Raw genomic sequence first — 27,582 nt, 5'->3', positions numbered from 1 at the left:
TTTTCTGTTAATTTTTGTGATTTTTTATATTTTAAACATATTTTTAATCTGAAGTAATATTAGCCACAAATGATTATTTCTTTATATATATATATATATGTATTTTCAGACAAAATATATTTATAATATAAAGTATTTAGAAATACTTATTTTTTTTAAAAAGAAATTCTCATTTACACTATATATATTTTATATAATTTATACTTTTTAGGAAAGCATACAAATGAGTAAGAATACGTTAAAAAATAATAATGAAATATAAAATTTTTAATTAAATCAAAATTTAATATTGCAGAACTCATACCAAAAATTTATTAAAAGCCCATATATTTTTTACACAATCATAAACATAATTATTCATGTCATAAACTATAAATTTATCTAGATTTAAATTTATTTAGACGAGTAAATGATAATTATAAAATTTATATTACACTAAATGTTTTAAACTAAACTTATTTAGGTAAAAACGTTTGATACCATAGAAAAGTCGTAAAACAATTCAAAATTTAATAATCTTCAAAATGCTGTATAAACATAACCACTGAATAAAAATAATATTATTTATAAGTAAAATTTTACTTCAAAACTTATTCATAAATTAATAAAAAATTTTAATAAAAAATTAATTTTTGTAATTGCGATATACAACTTAAAACATATTTTAAATGTAGACCTATATTGTAAAAATTGATAAAAAAAAAGTTAAAAATTTTATGTAGATCATAAGTTATATAAGATGTCTTTTAGATCTTTTCCATTCTGTACACTATTAAATTGCCTTCTGAAGCATTGAAACTTAATTGTCTAGTCATACCTTGTATCGTTATTTGTTTGTGTACCATATTAAATAATTTAAATTTTAAATTTGACATACATATGATAATAATACTCAATGTGTATGTATTTAAAATACAAATACCAATAATTTTGAGTATTTTAAGTCAAGGAAATTAATATATCATGATATTTTTTTTTGGCTAGACTTAGTTATCCTTTCTATAGTAAATTAATAAATTCATCGACAAAAATGTACAAATTAATATGTTTTTAAATAGTAATGTATTAAACATAAGTTATTGTTAGTAAACGTTTCATAATTATTACTATAAATTTTACTACATTTTGCATACGGTTTAGAAATTTTGTCTTGTTGATTTAAATAGGTACAAATTATAATTTAAGCTGTTTCTTACTGAACAGTTGCGTATAAAAAACACACGTATGGATCCCAATATCAAATTAATTAGGATCCATATAGTATACAAAATGCAGTGGTTGGTAGCTTTATCCCCCACAAGCCCCACTATAAGGATTTTAAGTCAATGATATTGTCTAGACATTTTGGACTGACCCCATAAATAAACTACTGAAGTATAAGTTGTTAAGTAGCAGGGGCTCAAGGTATTTTGCTACCCCTCATAAATTAAAATTCTTTATATAATTAAAAAATGTTTGACTATAAATTACTGTTATAGAAAATAAATACAATCTTTACGATGATTATATGTAAAATAAATTTATAACAAAATTAATCATTTATTAACTTTTACTATAGTCAGGAAAAAATGTGATCAATATAAATAGTGAACTTTTTATGGAAAATATTTTGTATTTTAGAGTAAAAATGCAAAAAAAAAGTACTTAGAATGTAAGAAATCTGATAAATAATAGAGAATAGGATACATAAAAAAAATAACAATTTAATTATTTTTTGTATTTAATCATTAGATATTAAATATAAAAGTACTAATCTTTTAAAATATTGATTTATTAAAGAACGCCTATTACTTTCAAAATCTGCAAAAAAATTATTTTAAAGAATTATTTGTGAACATTGTTGAGAATAAATAACTGAAAATTATTCAGATTAGATATAGATATTCAAGTTAAAAATCTTCTATATGAGATAGAAGTATTTGGCGAAAATATTATGTAGATGAAAGATGAAATAATTTATCTTTTAGATAAAATGCAGATGAAATTTTTCATTTATTAATACTTTTCTTACTTAAAATTTTTCTTTCCACCCCTTCATATCTAATGAGTTTCTAATTTATTGTTGAAAATGTAGACATATTTTTTATTCTCAATAAAATGCTTTACAAAATTCTTATATTATTTACTACTAAAGCTAGGAATTTATACATTTAATAATATCAAATTATAGCAAAATAATCACAAAGTTTGTTTGTGCCACCTTGAAGGGTCTCAAGTATATGCGACTTTGGATTAAGATTATATAGTTGCGTAGATATATTTTAAATTTTATATGAGGAATAATCCCTTAATTTTAAAAACACTGTGAAATAAGTTAATTGGAGCATTCATAATCATTTTCAATTTCAATTATTTTTGGAACCATAAAATCCATGTAGAAATTAGTCAGTTTTTTAACAATTTTTTTATTCCAGAAATCATCATTCTTAGGAATTCTTTCTATGTATATATCTAAAACAATATTTAAAATTAAACATATTTTTTTAAATATATTTTTTATTATTTTTAATATTTTTTTGAAAAAAATCATCCAAAGCGTCTTTAGATCAGTTTAGATAAACTTTGTTTGAATTTTTACATTTTAATGACGTGTTATAACGTAATTAGTACAAATAATATCATTAGAAAAAGAAAAGATTCATTTTTCATAGTTAGATAGTAATGATAAACTATTTATGATAAATCACAAAAAAAAACGGAAACAATTTTACCATAATTTGTCCAAACAACAAGATAGCAATTCGTCTTTTTTGCAATATGCAGTTGTCCTTGTATTTGATAATAAACGTAGGAATTGTGTTTTAATAATATTTTATCAGTATTTTTATCCAACATCAAATAAGTTATTTTTTGAATACCTTCTCGAATTGTCATATTTTTAATATTATAAGGACATTTAATTTCAATAATTTCATTTTCTCCAACCATCCCATCTGGACTCGCTGTTAAATAGTTAATTTCTTCGTCAACAAATACTCCACAAGGCAAAACCTTTTTTTCTGTTGTTTTTTCAAATTCTTTTACAGCTAATTTTTCTAAATGTTCGTTATATTTTTTATTATTTTGATAACTGAAACAGGTAAAAATATTTTAATGTTAGGTAACAATTATAGTTTACTTGTGAAAAATGTTACAGTTTAATTATTTTTTACTTACTCGTTTGTATAATTATCATTTTTCGTATTTAATAATGTACTTATTATTATATTTAGAATGTTATCTCTAGAAGTGGTCGGCTGTAATGAACAAATACGACCGAAATATGTTGATGACAACCTTAAACCTTTGTTATTATGCCATTCTTTACTATTTACATTGCCAACTGTACTTCTTTCAAAGGATTTAATTTCCGATTCACTTAATTTTAATCTATTAAATAAATTTTCTTTTCTTCTCTGGAACTCTGTATGTGGTATATCTATATTGTTTGATACTCGTGTATACTTTGTTACTATAAATTCATATAAAAGAAGAAAAGTGTAATTAACTTCATATATCAGTAATATTAGAATCTATAATAGTATGATGCGTAAAAAAAAGATTATATCGTTTGAACATAAAATATGTATTTTTTATTTCAAAGTTTAATATTTGTATGTTCAATAAAACAAAAATCAAATCTATCCTATAAAATTAGTTTTGTCTACTCCAAATTAATTTTCAAGATATTTGTTAACTCTGATATATAAAATATTCATCAAACTATTTTATAAATTAAAAATCACGATACTAATATAATACAAAATTAACTTTTATTTTTTTTTTGTAATATTTCTCCACAAATCATTTAGAGTAACCTGAGCTTAAATTCCGCATAATACACTCATATCCAATTAATGAGGTAAAGGTTCAGTTAGCATTAAATTTGAACGAGTAAATTAATAAATAAATAACTGTTTAAACAAGTTTCTTTATTTGAGATAACGAAATAATATTAGTTTTTTTTATTTAACAATTTTACTATTCAATATCATAATATTGAATTATAATGAGTAAAAATGAGATAGCCATATTGGAATAAATTATTTTTTCTCAAAAATGATATTTTTTAATAAATAACACAATTACAAATAATTGAAATAAAATTTTGTAAATTAATGATTCAAATTTAATAAATTATCGAATAAACCTCTATGCTTTCAAGATAAGTATAAAATGTATTATTTAAATGCTACGTTGAATTTTTACCCCAAATTAAAGTTTTTCTTTAAATTCCATGCCATGAAAATTTTTTATTATCTATGTAGCAAGCGCCACATACTTAATTGGCTGCTCAGAATATACAATATGTATGTTATCATCTATCTTATAATCAAATTATCACTGTTGATTTTTGAAATATTCATAAAATTGTCCTGTGTATATCAACAATGAAGTCAATGTGAATTGTACCATTTAAAATTAAGGGATGAAAATTCGTATGCAAAAATCGTTGTTATTTTGTTCGTCCTCGTTAGTAAACAGAACTAAAAGCGAGACCATATATGCTAACTGTGATTATATGTCAATTAATCCATTACACTATAATAGTAAGTGACCACTATTATTCATACCAGTGTGTCAATCGTTTGAACGGCTCGAAGAATTGTTCAAGCAGAGAATGCTAGACAGATGTTTAAAGACATGTAACCCTCCCCCCACAAATACAAATTGACTATTAATTTATATTTATTTGAACATTTATGTACTGTTCGAAAAAATAATAATATTGTGTTTAATAAAATAATCCATCTAATTTGTAAAATAAATAATAATTTATCATATAATTCTTAATTCTCAAACTTAAAAATAAAATAAAAAAANACCATATTAAAAATATGCTATTTTAACAAATTTTTTTTTTAATTAAACACTATCTACAGATTTGCATCGAAGCGTTATTTTTGATAGTGATTTTAATCACTGTCAGATATCATCCATACTGGACCCAACTATGCCACGACCCCATTGTGCCACCACCCCACTGTGCCGCCATCCCACTGTGCTAGGATCTTGTTAAATTGTAAATTGAGTTTTTCTGTCAATATAAATAATTAGATAAATATCGGTCTCTTACCCAGGGTTCTTAAAAAACAAATTTAAACAACTAACATATTTAAAATATAAGTAAACAGTTTAAAACGTTTAAAATGTCCCATAAGATCAATGTAAATTTGAAAATATTAGGTGTTTTGAACACGTCTAAAACATAACAACACTGCTTTACACCGTCAAGGCTCTTACCCATATACTCTAAACATTTTTTCAAAAAATAAAATATTTCAAATGTTACAAAAATCATTCAGTTATTGTGCACACATTAGTGAATCTCAAAAATAAAAAATTCAATTACCGTAATCGTTGATTAATTGTAGAGAAGTAGAGTAGTGGTGTTTATATATATCTATACTATCCCTAATAAAGTTATACATTCTGAAATGTGTAATTAAAATATCAGGATGATGAGGAAGATGTAATTTATTAGATTTCATTTCTTTGCTATTTGTCTCGGAAAACTTCAATGATTTTGGCAAGTTATTTTTCGCTTGACACTCTTGGCAAAATGTATGCAATGATAAATATAGAGCTTCATCGTCGATAAGATTATGGGCTTCTTCAGTATCAATTAAATTTTTGGTTTCCAGTGGCTCCAATTGTATAGTTTTTATCGAAAAATCAAACTGCCAAAGTTTTATTATGTAATGCCCACTAACAAATATTGATATCATATTTATCATATATTTTTTTAGTTGAGTAAACTTAATTGTCCTATATTTTTTAGCATTGTTATTTATATTTTTATTGGATTTTGTTATAATAGATTTCATATTATTTCTTATGATATGAAATATGTAAAGACTTGAAAACCCATGAAAACATTCCAAAGATTCTAAAGCACTTTCTAAATTTTTTAAACTAATTATTTTTTTACTCATGCAGTTTGTATTTTTATAGCATGATATTTTTAGGTATTCAATATCATTTTTATCAATTACAGGAACGTTTATGTCATCGTTATTTTTAAACAACCATTCCTTAAAATTAAGATTTATTGTGTTCAATAGATTTAAATATGAATCTGAAAATTTGGTATTGCAATCTGGTTTCTGAAATTTTTTAATTATTATAAATTAGTGAGTAGATTTTATTCAGTAAAAATGATTAAATAAATAATTTTCAATATTGATACAATACGAAATATTTTAGGCTTTACTTAAAAATATTCTTTTACATAATTTAACAGAATATTTTAAGAGAACGCCATACAAAGAATAGAACGGTTTTAAATATGTTTTGTGCGGAACAACTTTATTTCATCTGTATTAAGTCGCAAAATATTTACCAAATTATAAAGGAGAATATTACCTGTGATCTAGCGTATTTATTTTTTGTTAAAATCATTTCTATTATTTTGTATTCACTGATAAATATTGCTATTTTTGGTTTATTAAATGATAAATAAATATCTTCAGAGTTACGTTATCAAAATTATAAAAACGCTAGATCACAGATAATTTTCTCCTATATAATTTGTTGCAAAATCGAAGATTTTTATGACAATATAACTTGATAAAATTGTCCTGCATGAAACAGTTTAAATGCAAAAAAATGCACTCTTAATGGTACCCCGCACAGTGGTCTGAAAGCGAATTTTAGGCGCTCATAAGTCCCATTTTTAAATGTACTCGTAATATTAAAATAATTATGAAAACTTAATTCTAGTATACTGCTTAGGCAAAATATAAAATTTCCAGGTCACATGATCATTCAGTCGTTATTTATAGCCGTTTGAAGTATATATATGGTTATATAAGACTTATTTTAACATAAAAAAGGTCTCTCGTTGTCAACTTTTTTAATAAGTTAAATTTTTTTTTTATTTTATTAAAAGTAATGGTCAAAGATGTTAAAAACAAAATTCGAAAACACATTTTTTTTTAACTAAGTAATGATCGTTTTAATAAAATAGAGTATTTATTGAGTCGTTTTTGAAATTAAAAAGTACAATATTAAAAACTACCCTATTTTACTCAAGTATCGATGCATAGATATTGTAGAGCAAGTATTCTAGATTAAAAAAAAAATTTTTTTTTTGGCGAACAAAAATAACTGTGTATAAGGCTAATAAGATTATATCAATTTGTACATTTTTTATTTACAATTAGCTTTCATTTATTTCGATTTCTGACATTGAATTGTTTAAGTTATTTATTTCATCTTCAACAATCGTTTTGGAATTGACAATTAAATTTTGCACATCCATAGAAAATTTATTTACACTATTTTTTGAAGATAATTTCATTGATGATATGTATGGATCATTTGATACTAATAGCATATGCATCAAATCTTCATTGGTATTATACTTCGAACTTTTTTTAGTGTGGTGAAATATTATTTTTTTATAGTCTTTGTTTCTAGCTTCCTGGGCTTTTTCTGAAAGTTGACCTAAAATTGTATTCAAATAAATCGTTACACCATTTAATTGATGTATAGGATAGTAATGAATATATATATATATATATATATATATATACCAATTGGAAGTATTGTAAATCGTATTACATCAGCTCCATGAATAAAGACTTTGTGGACACTAGCAGGCATATAATACCACGGGTATAAATCTTTAAAAATGTTAGCTGTTTCCATAACATAAATATTAAAAGCGTCTATATTAATTTTTTTTTCCACTGAAAATTTCTAAAAGTATATTTCCAAATCGTTGTACTAAATTTATATCTATTCCTGTTATGTTTTAAGTTCTAATCATTTTTAGCTGTTTGACAACATTTATGATTTTTATAGTTTGAGCTTTCACAATCGATAGACATGCTCCATAATTATAATATTTTAATAAGCAATTAAAAATTAAAATTGATTACTAAAAATTTAACAAATCATAAATATTTTTTTATTCATATTAAAGAGTATTCTATAAAAATGTATTACTCGAATTATAATTTCTTGATGTTCGACTATAATTAATTTGTGAAATTTAACATATTTATAGAAATATGAAACATATAAAGTGTGTATTAATTTTAATAATAACCAAAAATATTCATTAACATACAAAATATGTTTAGTTTAAGACGATTAAATTACTAAAAAACGGATAACCCACCGTGATTTGTTCGAACTCGTGCGACAAAAGTGTTCGATGCACTATGTGACATCTGTGGGTGCCCGAAATTTAATGGTTTCGCACTTATATGAAATGTATAGTGATTTGAAGTGAAATGATGCGTACATCAAATCTATATATGTCAATTCTAAAACGATTGTCGAAGATGAAATAAATAACTTAAACAATTCAATGTCAGAAATCGAAATAAATGAAAGCTAATTGTAAATAAACAATGTACAATTTGATATTATCTTATTAGTCTTATACAGTTATTTTTGTCCGCCAAAAAAAAAAATTTTTTTTAAATCTAGAATACTTGCTCTACAATATCTATGCATCGATACTTGAGTAAAATAGGGTAATTTTTAGTATTGTGATTTTTAATTTCAAAAATGACTCAAAAGATACTCTATTTTCTTAAAACGATCATTACTTAGTAAAAAAAAAATGTTTTTCGAATTTTTTTTTTTAACATCTTTGACCATTACTTTTAATAAAATAAAAAAAAATTTTACCTTGTTAAAAAAGTTGACAACGAGAGGCCTTTTTTATGTTAAAATAACCTTTATATAACCCTATATATATTTCAAACGGCTATAAATAACGACTGAATGAACATGTGACCTGGAAATTTTATATTTTGCCTAAGCATTATACTAGAACTAAGTTTTCATAATTATTTTAATATTATGAGTACATTTAAAAATGGGACTTATGAGCGCCTAAAATTCGCCTTCAGACCACTGTGCGGAGTACCATTAGGAGTAGCTTATCTGAATTTGTAAAAACATTGTTATTATTGACGGGTTCATTTTTACAAGTAATTAGTAATGCAAATATAATGAAAATATCTATTAATCGCTAATCTGCCAGAAAATTGCGTGGCGTTTTGTTTTTGTAATATTAGAAATACTTGTGACGAATATGATTGCACAGAAAACATTGTATTCGAAAGCGACAGGGCGTATGATTCATGATGCTATTATGTAACCTTAGTTATTTAATAAAGTTCTAATTATTCTTATAAAATACCAGTTATTGCTTAACTAACTTTTATATTAAAAAATAATTTATGACAATAAAACACATTTTAAAATAAGGCTTATATGTTTTAAAATTAAGTTATTATATTTGTACAAAGAATAATGATGGGCTGACATTATGCATTTACATGGCGTATTTAGTGTGTTATTACTGTACCCACAATCATTAAAATTATGATATTTGACGAAAGCTTATAGATATATAGTGTATATAGAGTATCCCTTGATCGATATTTTCCTTCTTATAAGTTATTTCTTATATTGAATATAAAAAAAATTCCATAGCTTTTTAATATTTAGTTAAAAAGTAGCATTACTAAAATAAAGTCAATTAACACCTTTATCCACTGTTTACATTAATTATAAGTGTTATATATTTATATGTAAACTTTTTACTCAATAACTATTAGAAAAGTATTATTGTAAGTTTATTATGTTGCAGCAAACTATTTGACGACCATAACAGTTAAACTTACTTTAATTTCCGGAGTAGCATTCAAATTAACAGTTAAATATTTTAAAATTGTAATGTAATATACAATATTTAGTAAAAAATAGGAATGTAATATTCTTAGACTCATATCAAAAATTGTATTTAAAATAAAAAGTCAAATTTTACACCAACACCTAATGTGGCATAAAATTTTATGTTAAAAAGATGAAGCCATTTTATTTCAAATGTAATTATATATATTTTAACTTAATTTTGTAATTCTGTTTTATTAAAAAAATTGTTGGGTGTAAATAATAATTTAGACCTAAATATAGGAATTCCTGCGACATGTTTAATCGAATAAATTATTAATAAAACAACTGTTCATAAAGTTACCATTTCAAATATCATGCTTTTAAATAATTAGTCAATTGCTTATACAAATATTTTTTTGGTTGGTATATTGAAAATTAATAAAAATATTATTGTATGGTTTATCTAAAACTTTTTTATTTTACATACATTATTGTATTTATTGTATTGTATTATTTTTATTGTACACATTTTTTTATATAATATATAATATTTGTTATCAAAATCATTCTTCCCAATAATGCTGGAAGCATAAAATGTAACTACATTACACAGTCCATACTATATTTTCTTTACATATAGTTGTGAAATTTAATAAAAATTTAAAAATTATATAATGGAAAAAACATGAAATGAAAATTATGATTTAGTTATAACATTTTAATTTAAGATATACAAAAAAAAATTTCTTTTGAAATAATTTTAATATTTTTAGTAATTTGCAAAATGTTTAAAATTTCAATTTCAATAAATAATAATATATATTAAATACCAAAAGTTTTATGAGTTTCATTAAAATTGTTATGCAATTATGTCAAGAATAAGCTTTGAAAATATTTATAATATATTTTTTGTCATATTACATATAATGTGTTATTAATGAGGACAGAAAAATGAGAAAATTCGTTCGAAAAAATTTTCATTACATGATTTGACATATTTCTGCATAAAGTGTAATAAGTAAATAATTTTAAAATGAAAAATCCAAAGGTCAAGTGTAGTAACCCAGGACATAAGATATATAACTGTTAAAGCGCAGGTGGTTAGTTTATTTACACGCCTAGTCTAAAAAACGAGTATTATGCATTTCTCTTTCAAAAGACTGAGGTCTTTCAAACGTTCGTTTCAAGTAAAAAAAAAATTTTTAAGTATAAAAGTGTATATTAACAAAGTACTTCAGACATTTTCAATTACAGTATTGCAGTTGTATGTATGCGCATAGTTATTGTTAAGTACAAGTTGAAGGAAAAAAATATTCTTGTGTTTCAATTATTTTTTCGTGAGTTATAAATGAAGTCAATAAAAAAAATTCAACAATTTTTATGACTATTTTTAATATTTTTATTTTTTCTTTTATCTACGCTAAATATACTTTGCTTGCTCATTTCAAATTTACAGTTAAAGTAATGATAATTATTTTAAAATTGAAAATGTTTATATTTTTGGTTTCTTTATTAAAATTATTTTATTATTTCATTATAAGAAACTTTATGAAACACATTCACAATAAACTAAATTAATTTTTTCTATTTTCATATGAAACGCATATTTATTTAAAATTTAGTAATTTTTAATAGTATTCATTTTTGAGAATGTTAAATGATATGGTATCGATTAATAGATAAATATTATATTGACAAACACAATGGACTTCATATACAAAAGCACTTATCTATTACTTATGACATAAATTTACTAATATGTTTATTATTAATTCCCTGGTGCAGTTAAAGTTATATACTAAAACTCTTATTCAAAATAATACTAGTCCAATTGTGTTATATATAAATAAAATTTTTACTGTCCAAAAATCCAATTAACTTCTATTTCTGATTATCTATTGAATGCCTTTAAAATGTCACATCCGGCCTAGCTGACATAGGCACGAATTTCAAAAGAAATTATTGCCTTTTCTTTTTTCTCACGCTTTTCACCTAAAACCTTCTAGTATATTCGTTTAGTACACTATAATCTTTAAATCATCTCGATGTTAAAGACTACTGAGAGAAACGTGTCCAAAAAAGAGTATAGAGTTTTGAAAGATTGGATGCGGGTAACGAGATGTGACTTTAAGTTTTATATTTATATATACTGCATACCTATCGTAAATAATGGATCCAAAATTGACACTACATGATAATACCATGCCCTAATGAATGTTTATATACAAAAAGAACTCAACAAAAAACAATGCATGATAGTATAAATAAATGTTAATTATTGATTACAAAACTACATCTGAGGGGTAACCCGAATTGAATATTTAAAAATAATTTTATTCAGTATAATATGATTTTTGAACATAATTTTACAAATAACAAAAATATAGAATCACGTTAATTTACAATTAAAAAATACTAGAAAGCTTAAGTTTATAATAACTAAACAATAATTATTGTTGTTATCGTTATTCATAAACAGTAAAAAATTATTAGCAGAATTTAACTATAAAGGGTGAGCTATTAGTATGGTACATACTGTGATAATTAATATGTTTATTTTATAGTTAAGATTTTTAATTTTCTTAATTTTATCCTAGTTATCTTACGTTAATTACGAGATGATAAAAAATTTCTATTTTTGTGCAGTGACATTCAGCAAAGGGCTCAAACAAAAAAACTAACAACACAATTTTTTTAAATTAGACACATTATATGTTGAATATGGTTGAAAATATTGTGAATATACATTCTGATATGTGTTGTAACTATAGCAAAAATATAGTATTTACTGTTTATGAAAATTATTAACTTTTTAAAATTCTTTTAGCGCGTGTTACTTCAAATAAATAACCAACCGAAAATTTTTGGGTTTTCTATCAAATGAGTGATGGGAAATACATAAATTTTATAATATTATGCAAAGGCATCATTTTATTTATTCTGTCTATATATACTAATCCAGTTGTGATACTATTTGAGTATAGATATCATACGACCATCAGCAAGCGTGCGCCGAACACTCGCTCCGAGTGTTAATCTTCTTATCAACAAAACCAATAACGTCCCTGGAGGCTAGCGGCCGCAAATTCTGTTCATCCCCAGCTCGCCGGTTGCCGCAAAATCCAATTATCTCGTTTTCCTTTTTAACTCTAAAGCTGCTACCACCATGTTCATGTCTTTTGTGAAAACTTATATGTGTAATATGTAGTCAAGTCAATGGAATTTCACTTATCCGCTAACTCTAGTGTAAACCGAAACGTTTTGTCGAGGAAATTTTTGCGATCTAGACTTCGGTGAATTGATAGTAATGACGATAAACGAAAATGCGTGGGGCGTGAAAGCAGCTTATTGATATTGAAGAATGGTATGGGGATGGATGATGATAGGAAGAGTGTGATTATAAGTATTGGTACAGCCATTATCGATGGAAATGCTTTGTTTCCGGTCACTGTTCGTAACAGCTACCCAATTGTTTCTGTGGCGGTGGCGACCGTCAGTCGTGTCACTGACACTCACAATTGTATTACCACAAATGCATGGTGTACATAAAAAAAGGATCACCCACTCATCATTATTATCATAGTAGTCATCATTAATCATCTACTATGCCATGCGGATTTTAAACCAATTCTTAAATCTAATCCAATGATGTTATTGCTGAATCATTGTTTGTAGTTCACTTCCAAAATAAATAAATGAAAACGCTAACAATAAATATAAAAAAAACAGTTCAAATTAAAAAGAGAGTAATTATTAAAGAACACCTTTTTTTTACTGATGTACCAGAGGCTAACAAAAAATGTGATAATAATTAATAAAAATCTGTTTCGAATAGATTTCCATATAAATGTAGAAATTTAAATTTATTAGATTTTGTTCAACTAATAAATATAATAAAATTTTAATAAATCTAATCATACTTACACAGAATCATACATTTTCAACATAACTATAACTTAAATATCTCGAACTAAAATACTTATAGATATATGATTAGACAATAAATAATACATTTGTTACATAATTTAAATGACTACCAAAAATTATAATTTTTAAAAATAATAACAAATAAAAATAAATTATATAAAATAAGATAGACATTTGTTACATGTGTGGGAAAAATTATCAAGTTACACAGATAACAATGATCAATTGCTGTTTCTGTGCATTACAATAATCTATTATTAACACGACAGGAGCAGGTAGATGCGTTTAACAGATAAAAATGATGACATACCTATAACTTTCTTTAATCAAACAGGACCAACAGTTACATAATATTTGTTTTGAATAGATGGCATGTTAACGAGACAGTAGTATGAGTTTAAAAGAGTAGTTGCATGATAAAATATACCTTATATGAAGATTACATGGACATACAATGTAAGTCAAATTTTTTCACAATTACCATTTTGAATGTTCAATATGTCATAATATATCTTTTAGCAATTAATCTAGTGAAAAATTAAGTTATTCAAAAGTTATGATGTACTGGAAAATAAAATAGCGTTATGAAATTTAAAATTCGATTTTCTTAGTTTTCAAATAATTGACTAACATTGTTTTTTCCGTTTACTCTTCATATGTAAACTACTTACGTGTAATCAACACTTCTGTGAATAAAAATAATATTTTAATTCTATGCAATAACTATACTAAATTTTATTAATGATTTTAAGATTATAAGATAATATATTTTTTGGTGATGCGATCACCGAGTAAAGTTAAATTTATGTCAAAAATACCCTTTAGGGTATCTACTGGCAAATTTCTAAATAACAAAAAACTAGTAAATATACAACTATTTGACTGCGTAGTTTATGGACAAAAAATATGTATTAAAATAATATAATAATATAAAAATAATATCAAGGTTCAATATGTTTAAAAAGCTTGTATGTTTTTAGAAATATTTTTTAGATCAACGATACATCTGGTAAGAGTTCAATTCTAAGTTACTAAATGAAGTTTAATAGAATAATATATCTATGCTTTTTTAATTCCAAGCCTCGATTCGAATGATCAAATACTTATTTTGGACTAGAGATTCCTAAAAATTTCATTTAAAATAATTGTTATCATTGAAGTTGATATTTAAACAGAATAATTTAAAAACAATTATATTGGTTTAGCTTAAAGAACCCACTATTGATTGAAAAAATATCAATGATTAGAATTGTTCAATAATTTAATATTATTGAAAATTAAATGTATGTTTGTAACAGTTGATATAAAACATTAGTTATAATTATTAAGTACGTGTTTACAAGTTATATATTATATTTATAATGTTAGTTAAACAAACCTTTCACGAGTCATATCAATACGACTTGATAAATACAAAGCTTGTAAAAATAAGAAAACTGGTCAATTCTTAAGGACAAGGAAATAACAAAAATCCTTTTCTATGTTATACGATATTAATGCAAGAAACTTATTTAATTTACTTAAAATTGTTCAAAACTAGTGTACGTAAAAATACATTTAGAATCTATTATCAATATCATCTTCAAACAAAATGTTAGATGCCAGTGTGGAATAAATTATCGTTGTTATAAAAGCAAAAAGTATTTTAGATTTTGGTTTCGCTACTTATGATCGCAATGAAAATGTTGGGGTAACTCTTTAATTTAGTTCCAAAAGTAATTTATTGCACCAAAATTTTACTTTATAATGTGCTCTTTCGAAAATTTCAACATGGCTGAATTTAAAAAGTATAGTACCAACAAAAACTTTATATAAATAAAGTTTTGGTATAATTCTGACTGCGTTCGTTAAACTAAACTTAAAAGTAGTCACTTATTGTTTGTTTTACACACATTATTGTACAATACTGACAAACTCTTTATGTTTTTGACTAATGATGTAGCGATCGTGTACTTCAACTCTGAAAGGAATGTAATTGAATTCTGGTCGGAAGGAAAACATGATTTAAGAATACTGTAAGCCGTTGCATAACGTGTTAAATTTGCTATCGAATCATAACAGAATTTTTTCATATTCAATAAATCATAAGTGTCAACTGGTGTTTTTGTTCTCGTCGACAAAAATGGCTTACACCTTTATTTTACATTGCGTGTTAAGTATGAGACTTTTTTACTCGGTCCATTACGAGATCTAAAGCAGCTGCTAAGTTTCTGCCACCAATTATTGTTATAATCATTAAAAATAAAAATGAACGTCAACTTTTAAGGATATTTTAAAATATTCTTTAAAATTTCAACATAACTACTTCACAGGCTGACAAGTAATATAATAATAATACTATAAAAAAGTCTACAAAAGTTTAAAAGCTTCTAAAGCCATAAACGTCATGCTGGAGAAAAAAAACCAAGCAGGTTTTAATAAGTCTGGGAAATATTATGACCCCCGACGTCATTCGTTGTACAGTACCGGCGATTTACCGAAACGTTGGAATTACTTATTTTTATGCGTATGAAATTTACTCACGGATACCCTCATAATGGTCCGACCTAGACACTAGTCAAGCAAAAGACGTCCGTGGCGCAGAGAATAAAAAACGAATAAGAAACTTTTTGATCAATAAAAGTGCGATTATTCCGGTTCGGCTGTTCTCCCGTTTTGGTTTAGAAATTGAACGTATATGTACACACTATAAATATATATATATATATATTATAGCTAAGAGGCAAAAGCTTCATGGGCCTTTTCACCTTGCCCCTAAGAGTAAATACAAAAACCTAATCCTATATGCCGTGTTTTTTCTATAGCCCCGCAGGTTTTTTTGTTTGAGAATTGAACATTTTTATGCGCACATTGTAAAAGGCTCACATGTACCCGTTTTCACACCTCACAAATACAAATTGACTATTATCGAATGAAATTAAATTCTGTTATCTTGAGTTTAATTTTATTGTTTTATTTTATGTTTTTATTCCTTGATTTGGTGCACTAGAACCTTTGTGTACACTTCTGTTGATATAAATATTAAAAATTACATCAACTAAATAATGATGTATTGTCCGGAATGAGACGGTACTTAAATAAGTACAATAGGTAAGTTTAACATCGATTTTTAATAAAAAAAGTAATACTATAACTAATTATTAATTTTGCAGTTTTGTATAAAGTTAGATTTTGGTAAGCTTATAGATTGTATTCTCTTTAACATTACATTTTCTTATGATTATATAAAGTTTTTAACTAGAAATTTCATATAATTTTAAAATTATTTTTATTAATTGAATTATATTAATCATTCAATTTATTAATACATTATTTTTTAATAAAACCTAATTAATCATAAAGCTGTCATTAAAATTCCTAGCTCACAAAATTAGTTTTTTTTTCTTGTCATAAAATACAATGCAATTGCACGGCATTACATGGTTATAATAATACCAAAACAAGACAGATTTAATTTTACTAAACATTGATTTTACCAAAGACAACAGATAATATTTTAATTTCAATGCGAAACTAAGATGATATTAATTTTACTATGATGTGTTTCTTGTGTCAATCACCACTATTCCTCGACTTTCACCGAATCGATTTCTTTCAACGATATGTCAAAAGATAAAAAATCATATCTAATTGAAGACATTGTTCTTAAAAATTGAAAAGGTTTCTCTCGTTTTCTGTAAATGGAGAAAATATCCAAAACAATTACAATTTTTAAAATCGGAAAAGTTTTTTAAACTACTATAACTTTTTAAAAAATGAACAAATAAAAATATTTTTTTTTAATATAAAAACCTTACGTATTTTCCTTTTATTTCATATAAATTTTGAAGTTGAAAAAATGTATTAAATATTTAATAATAAATAAATTTAAATTTATTGAATATTTATACATATATTACACTTATAAATCATAAAACTTGTAATCAAGACATAATTAAGTAAAAAATATTGGAAATGAATCATTTTAATTGTTTGTACGAATAAAGCTGTTTAAGGTACTTTTTTTTGATTAAGGGATTTTTTTTCAATTTTTGAGGGTAATATCATCAACTAAATACAAATTGTAATCATTTGACATATTATTGAAAAATGTAGGTTAATTGAGGGTTGAAAAAATAAATCGTAACCACAAAAAAACACATAGTAAACTAATATTAACATGAATACAAATTTCTTCTCGTGAGGGGAGACTACTGTGATTGGATCCTATGAATCTAAATGAGATAAAAATTAAATAATTTGAAAATTTTTCTAACTAAAAAAAAATGAAAAATATTAATTGCCACAGGCGGATTCGAACGTGGTATCCTAACCGTGAAAGACACAAGTGTTACCGATTTGGCAATTGTTCGTCGCTTTCGCAAAGTAATAAAATTGGCAATTTAAGCTAATTCAAATTTTAAAGTTACTTTTTCGACTTTAAAAAAGCAAAAAAAATTAAATAAGTTTAACTTCTTATGTCTTATAAACATTATTCTAAATAATAATATAAGCTTTAATTTTAGATTAAATAAAAGTGTCAATATTTCCGGAACAATTTCAAAAATTGACAAAGCTTAACTTGTGTGCAAAAATTACTTTTTGAATTCCCCCAGTGGGCAGATTTAGAGTCAGATTTTCAAAAAAATTAAATAAAATGAGAGAAAAATATCTAAGTTTTCAATATAAAAAAAATAATTTTAATTTATTCCTTTTTCAAAAAGTTATGGCAGTCTTAAGTTTTAAAATATTTCATGTTAAACAGTGATTTTTACATACAAATTATAAGTTCCGTTAAATTCGACGGCCATTTTCCTATAGAAGAAAAGATTTCGGGACAAATTTTTTTTTTTGAACTTATAGTATTTATTGTAAGTTTTAATTGGACATATGTTTAAAGGACACAGTATTTCCGGAACATTTTTAAAAGTTAAGTTGAAAAAGTTCTACTTTTTATATGTATTTTTCAAGTTTTGAAAGCCCCTTGTATAAAGGAAAATTGTCCAATTTAAATAAAAAGTATGTTACATGAAAGAAGTATATATAATGTATTTAGAAAAAAAAATGTTGTTGATACATACATTATTCAAAAAGTTATAGCAATTTAAAGTTGAAAATTTATAATCGAAAATTTTAATACAAAAATAGCATTTTTTTAACTACTGCAGCCGTTTGCACGTAGAAGATAAGGTGTCGGGACAAATTTTTATTTTTCATTTTATAATACATAAAATAAGCTTTAATTTGATATACGTTTAAAGAATGTAGTATTTCCAGAACATTTTCAAAAGTTAAGTTGAAAAAGCTAGTTTTTGTAAGAAAATTGCTATTTTAAATCCCCCCCTATGAGCAGGTTAAGTGTTAGATTTTCAAAAAAATTATATCAAATATAATATCTATTATATAATAGAAAATATCTAAGATTTTAATAAAAAACAGTTAAGTTGTTTTGTTAATTCTCAAAAAATTTATGGTAGTTTTAAGAAAAAAATTACGAAATTTACAGATTTTAAAAATTGTAATTTTTTGGAAATCTCCCCCATTTACAGTAACGAGGGAAATTTTTTCAATTTATAAGGGTAATGTTTTCAAATATATACGATTTGTGATCTTTTGACGTATTGTTGAAAGAAATCGGTCTAGTGAGAACTGAGAAAAAATGGCAACAGACACAAAAAAGACACATCATGGTAAAATTATTACCTTCTCAGCTTCGCATCGAAGCTAACAAATGGCTATTTTGAAATTTTGAAAAAAATTATTTCTTTTTTCATATTATTGATAAATAATAAAGAATATATTTCAAACATAATCAAAAAAGTCAATATTATCTTTAAAAAAATCAACAAAATAGTTATTTGATCAAAAGCTATAGAGTTTATTTAGGTTTGGTTCACTTAATATTTCTATATTTTTGATCATAAAAGTTTTTAATTATTGTTGTTTTTCAATTTTTAAAAAAAGTATACTAATTATAATTTTATCTAAACAAATAATCATACATTTTCACAAACTTTTATATTTTATTATATTATATACAATTAAATACATTTTTCTAATAGTATAAACCATTAGAAAATAAAACAATTACAGAAAATAACTTTTATTTAATATATCAAATGGAAAAAAATAATTGGTGGAGTAAAATCAGGGTTATGGGACATTAATAAAAAATATTTAAATAAATTCCAATATAAAATGGTAGACAATTCTAGAGTATTGGATATTTATAGAAACCTAAACAAATTACTGTTGTATATTGAATGATGATAGGGAGAAAATCTATAATTCTATAACGTGCCCATCACATTTTAGGTTGGACAAGTGGGTGTTTGCGCATTTTAAAATCATTTAATAGTAACAACAAAGTTATATCATTAAAAATACTTCTAAACAAGATAAAATATAATGATGGGCTTGATTGGATACCAGAAACCTAGCGGGTTGACAAGTTATTATTGGACGCGCGTTCTTTGAGCGAGGCCATTATATTTAGTCTTTATTTATACCTACATCTGTGTCATCGTTATTGATTTGAAAAGCAACAATGCATTTAATTCAATACCAAAGTATGTTTCTTTAATTTGAAGGTGGAATTATAATATACATATATTATTGTTTGAATAGATAAAAATAGCTATAGAAGCTAACACGATAAATATATTAATATATTAACAAGTAACGTCATATTATGAAAAAAGATAATTTAATGGTATAAATGAAAAATAAAAATAAACAGGTTTCTTTTCACACAACGTGTCATCATCCATGTTTTTGTAGTCATAATATAAATACTAGTCCTTGAGCTTATATCCTTAAAATCAATTGACCTACAAAATAGATTTCATTTGACTTTAAATGTTTTTTTTTTTTTGCGATGAAATGTTAACATCATTATATTAAACTTTTGTGTAGAACTCGATGACCCATAATCTCGTTTAACGATGTAACGCACATATTATTACGATGCGGGCAAGTCTTTGGGAAAAAACTTTTGAACACTATAATGTCATTAGATATATTTTTTCTGGATTCAAATACCCTATATGAGAAACAATAATTAGTTTTATCACAGAATAATATGTGCTTTTAGCCCGTATACCAATTGTAGTTACCCAATGATTGTCAAAATTGATTAAAAGTTAAAAGTAAATTTTGTTGATTATTCAATAAATCACCCGGTGTGTCCTCGTGGAAGTTCATCCCTTATACCTTGTAAGGGGGTTAATTTTATTTTTTCAAATATATAGAATTTAATAAAATGTTGTTAAAAATGAAATTTTATTTTAATAGTAAATGGCATTTGAATTTTTAACATTATTCGTTTATTAGATATAAAGCTTTAAAATTTCAAATTATTGAGTTAATATTATAGGTAGTAGGGAGAAAACACATGAAGGATTTCAAATTCAGATAGTTAATTGGTTTTTTACAACGTCGCTATCATAGATAAACAGCGTTTATCGTGAATTATGACTTTATGGACAGATATGGTTTTTGTAGAGGAGTATTTATAATTGTTATCTCATAACAGTATGTCTTATTGTCACATTTTTGGCATAACAAAGTTGACACCCTTGCATGGCATGAGGGATGAACTTAAGAATTACATTGCTAATAATCCAAGAATATTATGTAAATGAAGATAACGAAAAATAATTATTTTTATTCTGTTAGTAAGAGTGAGATATGATAGCAAATCACTGTGTATACTGAGTAATTCATATATTGTTTCCATTAAATGTCTTCTAAAATAAGAATAATTTTGAGAAATTTTTTTTTCATTTATGATTAAATATTTTGAAGTATATCGACTTTAAACGGCATTATATATATTTTATTAGTTTAAATATTAAGAAATAAATCAACTAAGAGAATAACTAGTAGATAACAACTGTTGAACTATTATATTGGGAGATATGAACATTTTTAGACCTAGGTAGGAGGAGATAGAAGCTCAGTGATACCTAATGATAAAAATAACATAGCCCGTGCTCTTCTCTAATTTAAAAATTTACATTTTAAATCTACATTTAAAAATGTAAATTTGTAATATTTCAATAATAATTTTTAACCACTTGTAAATTGAGAAATAAATAGCATTTTATTTAAACAAAAAAATATATTCTCAAAATTGTTACTATTTTAGAATAAGTCTAGTGGTTAACGATAAATTAATGACTCCGTGTATATGTTTTTCATTTTTGTATACGTACACGTAAACAGATGTAGTCATTTGAAACTAAAGTAAACTTTGTTGTTTAACTTAGCTATACTTCATTTTTATGCTGCTTGTTCATTATTATGATTTAATGCTATAAATAAAAAATTGACGCAAGTTGTAGTTGTCTTAATAACAATTAATAAAAAGTAATTTTTTTTTGTCTAATGTTGGTTTTATTATATTATAATTCATATTATGAAAATGAATACAATTATTTCTATTCCCACATGCGTAGGTAACATCTATCAATAGATAAAAATAAGATTGGGTACATTATGTCGAACATCGAGAAAAAAATATTTTGGTCTTTTCAAATGGAGAACCCTTAAGTTCAAAACACTCTATGCCTGCGCCTATTATTTTCAAACTATTCGATAAAAACATTTTAAATTCGCCACTCAACCAGTAAACTCGACTGAAGACACCCATGTAAATTACATGACACTTTTTTTTTCACATGGACCGGTGGAAAAAGTAAATTCTTTTTTTATTCCATGAGACTTAATAAACGACACAAATTTAATGTAGTTATAATTAATAATTAATTAAATGTATAATAATAATAATTTGGGTTCATAATTCTATCGATAAAAAAAAGGTGATATAAGAATTGTTAGTGTTTACAAATGTAGTAAAAATACCTAAATATTTTATTGATTATTTCATTTATTTACTATTAATTTTATATAATTAAGATTGTGTTCATATGAGAAAAGTATAAGTATATATAATGTTATTGCCTCACTAACAGTAAGGCAATAACAATATAATATAAAAATATAGTAAGACTATATTTCTATAATTACTAACATGATTTACTGCGTATAAAAATAATGACTAATAGTATCGTGCTTACTATTTGGTGGTATTGATTTTTAAGTACTCATTGTACATTTCAGCATATTGAGTGGCAAACGTTGGCTTTAAACAGAAGCACACTTGAAAGCTCGAAATGCTGCGAGATAATACAAAATGTTATCCAACTAATCAAGTCATAATCTTATTATAATGGCACTCGGACCCGTCAATATTTAGTTAGTACGTGCTCAGAGTCTAGTTCAATTGCTGCAATTAAACTGAATTATTGAGCCACGCGAATATTAATATAAAATTAAGAATTTAGTAAAAGTTCCAGTTTATCTTTCAGAAAATAAATTATGATGACCGTTTACTTCTGATATATTTCAAAATTATAATTTCAATATGTATTATTGATGTAGCCGCCTGATAACACGATTATCAACATATTATTATATCGATAGCTGTCTGTGTATTGAACACACGTTTTCCAGTGATACATTTTTAACGAAAATCGAATTTTCAAAGAATATTTAAAAGTACTTCAATGGACGTTATTGAGAAATGATTATATTCAGTAATAAAACCACCGGTTTTATAACACATAACGTTAAATAAATTTTTTGCTTTTAATTATTGAAATATTTCAAAAGTGTTATTTATTAGTCATTGGAATAATAAATCGTACCGCATCTACGAGAGTTTAATTTGCACAGTTACATTTTTCAGTTGTCGCGTTCAGCACATACATAAATTTTCAATGCTAAACGTCAAATAAGCAATGACAGGCGAGCCGTGTGTGGTTTTAAAATTTACTAGCGCTGAGGGACCACTGACACTGTCGATGGGTAAATTGATTACATAATACACGTTTATATTTTAAATATACTATTTTTGGATGGGAACGAGAGGAATTCGATCAGAGTTCTGCCAGTGGAAGTCACACAAACCTAATTGACATATGGGATTTAAAATTGACGCAACGAGTAATAATTTACATTGACGGAAAAGGGACGCCCCATTAACTTTGAATGTGTAACACTGTAACTCATATACAGATAAACTTGACACCTTTTTTTTTTATTTTGTATTAGTACGGAAAAAATGTTATTTATTTCCGACGCATTATTTTCCTAAAATAAATCATTTAAAACTATACGACCATACAATTATATTTTTGATTACTTAACAATCATAACTTTTTATTTTAAGATTGTTGTACACTGTAAATATATTAATTTGCAAATTAACTGTTTGAATAAGATATTAATAAAAATCTAATGTCATGAGTTTTATAACAGTCATTTTATAGCATGTTTCTTTATCCAATAAATAATTTTTTTTTTCGATCCAATGAATTTCAATTAGAATTTTAGTGAGAGATCCTTATAACATGAATAACATTATACCCAATATTGCATTATCATTATTATAATAAATATTATTCATCAAGAAATATATATGTAATTTTAATCAATTATTTGATTATATGACTATCGACTTCATTGTTTTATTCAATAAAACAAATTAAAAAGATTGCTTGATATTTCATTAATTATTAATTTAATATTAAAGAAATGTCTAACGGAACAAAACACACAATGATTAATCTTTTTTTTTTTTTTTAAAGATGAACTTATATTTTAAATGAATATTTTAAAATCTATTAATTTGAATAATGCTTTAACTGTGAGGCAATAATCCGTTATGAGAATGATATGATTCGGCATTTAATATTTAAAAATCACTTTAAGGTTTACTAGAAAATATTTTTAATTACGTAGAACCCCGAAATCTCCGTGACGTTTAAAACTACTTTTAAGTACCGAATAAAAAACTGAAAAATACTCTTAGGGAGGTAATGCTGGGTTTTAGATTCTTATCTCTGTTTTCAAGTATTTTTTCATGTGAATTGGATTACTAATTGACAAAATCTAAAGGCCTTCTGGAAGTATAATTTTTGTAGTGCCCTTTCATTTTTTTATAATTAACCAATTAATTATTTTATACCAACCTAAGTTATGTATGATTAGATAGCATTGAAGGTTTTTAATTAATTTTCATTAATACAAGATATATTTAAATCAACTTTCAGCTAATTATTATATTTAAATATAAATTTTATTTTTTGATGAAAAAGTTCCTTTTTAAAAGGCAACTACTTCAAATTAAAGTATATCATAGTGAACTTTTCTTTAAATTAATAATAAAACTAAAATAATCGAGCGATTAAAAAATAAAATATTATACATTTTATAGCTTTGATGCAAAACAAAGAAGGTTTTGGTTTTACCATTAAGTATTTTTTTTGCCTCTTCATGAAAAAACCGAGTTTTTACTGAACCTATTTCATTGACTTATTCGTTACAAAAACTCAAAAAAATTTAATCTAGTTAAACCTAATGTCTTCAAAACCTGAAAAACCATTAAATTTTATATATTTAGAACAACTTGTCAAAATTAAGCAATAAATATAATTGGTTAATTTAGGTTTTTTTCTAAAGTTGCTATAACTTTCTTAAACATTTTGCTTTCATTAAAGTAATGGTTATCACATATATTAGATATAATAATTTTTCTTTAAACATAATTTTAATAAAAAGTCTACCAACGCTTAATAAATATCTTTTTTCATTTCAATTTTTTAAATGTTTCAAAACATCTGAAATCTTTTAATTTTATTAAATTAAACCTTTTTGAGTGTACTAAAATATTAAAAAAAAAACATCTCATAATTATCGTACTATGTAAATTCGACCACTAAAGTACAAAATATGTAATTTCTACAACGATTTCAATTGATCTTCACAGCGAACAAACTAAAAACGTTCACGATTATTCATAATGGTAACAAAATGCACGTTCAAATTAATTTTCTAAGATTTGAACGCGTTTATGTCAACTTTACATTAAATGAATAGTTTTATATAAGGGGGTGTTCACAAGAACATTTTTTTCCGTCTTTAAGATTATTGATCTTTTAACCATAAAAATATCGAAAGAAAATAAATTGGATTCATTAAATTTAACTAATTACATTCTCTATCTCTAGCCAATAATTTTGTAAATTGAATAATAAAGCTTTTGGGCTTACAAAATCGTGACATAAAAAATGTATAGGTATTACATTCCCCTATAAATGGCTTAGTAATTTATTTTTTTAAGAAGTTCTTTAATAAAATTATACAGTTTAGAAATTTTATATATCATATCAAATGACTTCGGTGTCATTGAAATTATGCGTATAGATAAAATTGATGCGACAGAATATGATAAACAGCTACGCGTTCGATGCATTTATTGAATTTTGCGTACGTTTAACCGTACCGCGCGTTGTTCCTAATATATACGAATATTGCCATTTAAAAAAATGTACATCGAACGTTAATTAAATGTAGTTGTTAAAAATGGTTTCCGTTGCGAACCAGAAGAACGAATCGGATGCATTTCGTGATTAGATTGCGACATCACGATCGCTTTGTCTCAACGTCGTTAAGGCGGCGTAGTTTCATGTGCATGCGAGACTCCAAAGACAGTCATAGTTGTTTTTATTATTGCTGCATCATGTAAACGGATATTGTGTAGTGTACACTGGTAACTATTGTGGAATATTACAACTTGTAAGACGAAGATTAACAATGAAAATTTGAAAAATATTTCTATAAACTTCTCATTGCAGTAACACACAATCAATAGATACGTACCATTTTTGCAATGCAGATCATGTGACACATTAATTGACAAATTAATTGTGTAATACAATCCGCCGGCATTGAATCCATCGGTGACGGTTAAAGTGCCACCATCTCGTGGTTAATGAGACAAAACCCGTATAAATACGCCCTCCATTATTACCATGTCGTCGATACAACTCGTTTGCATAACCAGAGAGTTGTTTTAGATATTCCCGTTGAACTCTCGAAAGCAGATTATTGCGGTTTCTTAATCAAATTTAACATCGGGAAATACACAACATTTTAATCATAATAATGTGTTTTACCTATTACATATACTTTTAACACACACATGGTACTTTTCTATTACGCCATTTGTTATGGCCCATACAGTAGTGTTGATCGTGACGATATCCGGATACTTAGTAATGCATAGCATACATAGTTCGAGTACCACTCGATAAGCACTCGTGCCCTTTGGAGCAAGCAAATCAAAGGTAGCTCTAAAATGGTATACCGAATCACATATTGCCATGTATCTACTTTGTACGGAATCGCATGTAGATACTTTATGGGTAGTTATGACGCCATATGATCTGTTCTATCGTATATTTAACCCCTTCTCTTTCAAATCATTCTTAATCCTTCGCCGTCTACGTTTCAATCGTGTTCATCGAACTACGATAATATTATTACAATCGACTGAGCTATGCGGCGTTAGTTTGTGTGTTTTGTATATTGATGTTGTGATCTAAAGAAGAGAGTGCACAATGAGTGATGCAGCCGGCCGGTGAACTGAACTATACGGATTCGATGAGCTATCAGATAATTAACTGTTCTTATCTAAAATGATTAATCAAAAGCAGGAAGGCTTTAAAAACTATTTTACCACTTGACGGGGGGTATCATCCTTATTCGTGTTTTATCATTATATATACTGTTATTTTGTCTGTGCACATATCGGAACGAGTTCAAAGCATTATTTTTTTATTACTTAAAGCAAATATACAGAGTAATTCTCTTAACAATAGCTACTCGACTTCTCTTAAAATAATTACTGTCGAGAAAATTGCTTTTAGTATTTTTTGCTATCGTATATTTCTCATTTTATAGTTATTAAATACATTTTTCATTCATCCTTTACACTTTTTAAGGTAAATAGATGAAATAAAAAAATAACTATTAAATAAAGAAATATAGAATACAAAAAATCATTATTATTTTAAAAGAAAATGAGCACCTAGTATTAAAAGTGCATAATTTTTGTTTTGTTAATACTCATTTAAAATTGCTTGTATTGAAGGTGCGTTACACTGCACTGGTTTGTATTAAACTATTTTAACAGATTTGCATAACTAA

At 25.1% G+C, this 27,582-nt stretch overlaps 2 protein-coding genes across 2 annotated transcripts in view; one reads left to right on the top strand and one right to left on the bottom strand.

Annotated features, from left to right (window-relative positions):
- Nucleotides 1–27,582, top strand: part of LOC126896621 (peptidyl-prolyl cis-trans isomerase-like 3) — a 210,369-nt gene that overhangs the window by 46,849 nt on the left and 135,938 nt on the right. The gene's annotated exons all lie outside the window — the stretch shown is intronic.
- Nucleotides 1,774–9,813, bottom strand: LOC126896599 (uncharacterized). The gene is made up of 5 exons (XM_050669531.1): nt 9,630–9,813; nt 5,333–6,086; nt 3,157–3,451; nt 2,712–3,070; nt 1,774–2,451 (listed from the first exon to the last, which is right to left on the bottom strand). Exons 1-5 carry the CDS (start codon nt 9,732–9,734, stop codon nt 2,315–2,317), a joined length of 1,650 nt encoding a protein of 549 aa, XP_050525488.1. The 5' UTR covers nt 9,735–9,813; the 3' UTR covers nt 1,774–2,314.

The sequence above is a fragment of the Daktulosphaira vitifoliae genome, unplaced genomic scaffold (genome assembly GCF_025091365.1).
Source record: "Daktulosphaira vitifoliae isolate Bord-2020 unplaced genomic scaffold, ASM2509136v1 Scaffold_1, whole genome shotgun sequence".
NCBI classification, from domain to species: Eukaryota; Metazoa; Arthropoda; class Insecta; order Hemiptera; family Phylloxeridae; genus Daktulosphaira; species Daktulosphaira vitifoliae.
The sequence above is the reverse complement of the archived record's forward strand: the minus strand, read 5'-3'. Positions and strand labels throughout refer to the sequence as shown.